Source organism: Lipotes vexillifer, unplaced genomic scaffold (genome assembly GCF_000442215.2).
Source record: "Lipotes vexillifer unplaced genomic scaffold, Lipotes_vexillifer_v1.1 scaffold717, whole genome shotgun sequence".
NCBI classification, from domain to species: Eukaryota; Metazoa; Chordata; class Mammalia; order Artiodactyla; family Lipotidae; genus Lipotes; species Lipotes vexillifer.
In genome coordinates, this window is record NW_006798707.1 from 1,387,171 (window position 1) to 1,390,766 (window position 3,596).

Sequence of the window (3,596 nt, forward strand, 5' to 3'; positions counted from 1 at the left end):
TATATATATATATATATATATATATATATATATATATATATACCCTAATTCCCCACAGGAAGCAATTTTGTCACTTCCAGAGAACCTCATAACCAAAAACTAAAAGTACTCTAGTCTCTTTGAGACTACATCAACTAAAACTATTTTCAGATTGGACTTCTCATTAGACATCAGAAACTCAGAGCCTTTCCATATATATTTCTCAGGCACCCTTCCACAACCTACCTGTTAACCCCCAAAATACATACCTCAACCAGCTTGAGGGTCCCTCCAAACCATGGAGAAGGAAGAAGGGAAGGGAACATCAACTGTGGTATTTTGATTACCCCTCCTCAAAACACCCTGGTTCCACAGCAAGAGGGGCTGGAGAGAGGCAGAAAGTATAAAATGACAGCTATTGATAGTTGCCATTCTTGCCTCAAGAGAAGGGATAAAACAGTACTCTCTAAGGCTGACTATACATCAGTCAGGATTTCAGTAACCTTTATAATGTGTATGGGTGTGATAAACTTACCTCAACTAAATCATTAGGACCAGGCAAATAAGGTCAATAGAATTAATAAACTGGTGAAATTCAGCCCTAAAGTTTAAGAGGGACAGGAGTACACTTTCTGAAAAGGTAAGATTCACTCAAGAGGCTAGAAGTCAGTTCTTTTCTTGCCATAGCAAAGAAACTATGTTATACTTCAGGGAGAAAGGAAACAAAGCCAGAAGCAAAAGTATCAATGCAGCAGAACAGGATCCCAAACAGGACTTCAAGAAGATTTGATTGGGTCTACTTAACTATTCAAACAAAGGGAAATTCAGAAATCGCATAATAAGATTTTAAAACGCTAAGTGGTTATCTCTCAGGAGGAAGATTAGGATCTAAGGAATAGTCTAGCAAGATCTCTACAAACCAAACAGCCCCTGATGAAAACAGTTATGTTCTAATTACCAGAGGAGAAACCAAAAATAAAGGGAAATGCCCTGCAGAGAAGAAGCAAACAGTACAGAATCACTGGGCAAAAGACTTGGAAAATTGATTATCCAAGCAACTCAATTCATAAAGAAAACTAGAAAGAGTAACAAAGAAGTGGAACAACCACAGCAGAGAGGAAAGTGGAAAATATGGAATAAGAAACCCAAAGGAAAAGCCTTACTGTGACATGAGATAGTCACCTCAAATCTTACAATATTAACAGAAAATGCCATAGAACTGGAACCTCCAAATTACCAGCTAACCCAAACCCCAGACTGACAATGAAGCTACATCCAGATATTTCTACCAGCCAGACAATTACATTTACCAAGCACCCAGTAAACTTAATACTGTGCACCACAGAGAAATCTGTTGACACAGATGAGAACAGTGTGTAGTATAGGTCTTGAACAATTTTCATCCTACAGATTCTTTCAACCAAGGCACAAGTAACCTAATCTCTCTGGGCATCGGTTTTTGAGCTGTAAAATGTGGTGAGATGAACTATATAGGATCCTCTCCATTCCTGAGATTTTAAGCAGATGATAAAGTCTGCCGTGGGTATAAAACTTGAGTCTGAGAACAAACCATTTAAGTTTATACTGTCATTCCAGAGCTAACCACAGGGAGGAGTGAGGGATTTGATGAAATTCCCAAGGGAGACTTGGCTGTTACCTGAAGCCCACCTAGTAAGTGGATAAACCTTCGATCCCAGACATAATTAGCGCATTTCCCTGGCTCCTCTGTCTAGACCTCACAAAACTCTTCACAAAAACACGTCTTAGTACATGTCTTTCTTCCTTTCCCTCCTACCATAGTTTTCTCTGTTCTCCTTTGTAGTTTCACACCCATTTGCCCAACACTACTCCTTTTTATCCAGAATTTTTCCATTTTTCCCTTTTATCCATAGTAAATTTTTCTATAAAAGAAAAATCAGTTCTCTGTAGGTTAAGAAAAAAAGTTGATGAAATGATTGAAAATCAAGGAAACTATAAGCTACAACAAGCACAGGCAAAATGACAATTACTAAGTTTTAGAGAAATTCCGAGTGAGAAAAAAACATCAGGCATAATTTTAAAATAAATTATAGTAACTGACACAGTTCAAGGCTTCCAAAAGCCAAGAACAAACGAGTGACAATTCTTGGAGGTCAAGTCAAACCTCTGAAATTAACATGTGGTGCCCAGGGCCAGGCATCTAGGTATTAAGATTTTGAAGCGGACTATTTGCCTGGCTTCCTTTCCTGTCAAACTCCTCGTCCAAAGACGCCTCACACATCACATTTTGTTTTTTTAAGTACAGTCATTCACATCTATCCGCCTCTCTCCAGCAAAAGTCAATGGATAAATAGTCCCTCTCTTCATCTTTACTCCCACATTAAACCTCACACCGTTTACGAGCCTGGAGGGCTAGTCTGTCACGAGAGGATGGAGCGAAGGCACGGGGAGGTCGGTCAGTGGGCGGAAGGTGCCTCTCCCCACATGGCCGAGCCCTCGCCGCCAAGCTGGCCACCGTCACACGGTCTCCTAGCACCGGCAGCTCCCTCTCGGCCCCGGCCCCGCTCTCGCTGTCGCCCCCCAATTTGCCGCTGCGGTCACAGGCTCTCGATTCGGACCCTTCCCCGGGGATGACCCCATCCCCCCCGGCTCCCTTTCTCCGTCAGGTTCCCGCCCTACAGCCGTCAGCCTATGGGCCCCTCCCGCCTCACCTCCATGGAGACGCGCCAGCCTTGCATGGCGGCGAAGCCGTAGGGGAACGGGCGCGGGACATGGCCGAGCCCTCGCCGCCAAGCTGGCCACCGTCACACGGTCTCCTAGCACCGGCAGCTCCCTCTCGGCCCCGGCCCCGCTCTCGCTGTCGCCCCCCAATTTGCCGCTGCGGTCACAGGCTCTCGATTCGGACCCTTCCCCGGGGATGACCCCATCCCCCCCGGCTCCCTTTCTCCGTCAGGTTCCCGCCCTACAGCCGTCAGCCTATGGGCCCCTCCCGCCTCACCTCCATGGAGACGCGCCAGCCTTGCATGGCGGAGAAGCCGTAGGGCAGCGGCAGCCGCGAGGCGCCAACCCCGTCCCCGGAGCACTTCACCGTGTTGGGCTGGGAGAGGTAGGCACCCATGGCGGCGGCTGACCGGCGGCCTCAGGGGCAGGCGAACGGAGCGCTACCCGTGCCGGCGCCGGAGCCGGAGCCCTGGGTGCGCGCGTGGCAGGAGTGGGCCCGGCTGCGCGGCCGACGCAAGGTGCCGGTGAAAGGCGCGAGGCGGCCCAGGAGGCGGTAACGGGACCGGAGCAGAGAGGGAGCGGAAGCGGAAACGGCGCCGTTTCAGACCCCGCCCGGCCGGCGCGGCGCGGCGCGGCGCGGCGCGGCGCTGCGGGCAGTCATTTCCTTAGCAACTCGCCCCGCCCGCGGGGACAACGGCCCGCCCAACCGCCCTCCCGCGAGATTGGCGCGGCTACGCCCACCAACGGCCGCAGCCTCTTTGGGGCAGACTGGGAAGTTGTTCCTCGCTAGTATCTCTCCCCAGCTGTCCCCCACTGTCCCGCGCCTCCGCTCCCCTACCCCGGCCTCTCGCGTTTTGTCTGAAGCTCTTTTGTGCGGGACCTGGCACTTCCGGTTCATCTTCCAGCGTGTCAGCTCA

The 3,596-nt window shown here is 49.7% G+C and overlaps 1 protein-coding gene across 1 annotated transcript in view; it reads right to left on the reverse strand.

The window, feature by feature from the left end:
- Nucleotides 1–3,353, reverse strand: part of PPM1G (protein phosphatase, Mg2+/Mn2+ dependent 1G) — a 20,714-nt gene extending 17,361 nt beyond the window's left edge. The window contains exon 1 of the mRNA XM_007470841.1: nucleotides 2,957–3,353. Within this exon, the coding sequence (XP_007470903.1) occupies nucleotides 2,957–3,076 (120 nt within the window). The 5' untranslated portion in view covers nucleotides 3,077–3,353. The remainder of the gene's footprint in view (nucleotides 1–2,956) is intronic.
- Nucleotides 3,354–3,596: the final 243 nt, after the last annotated feature.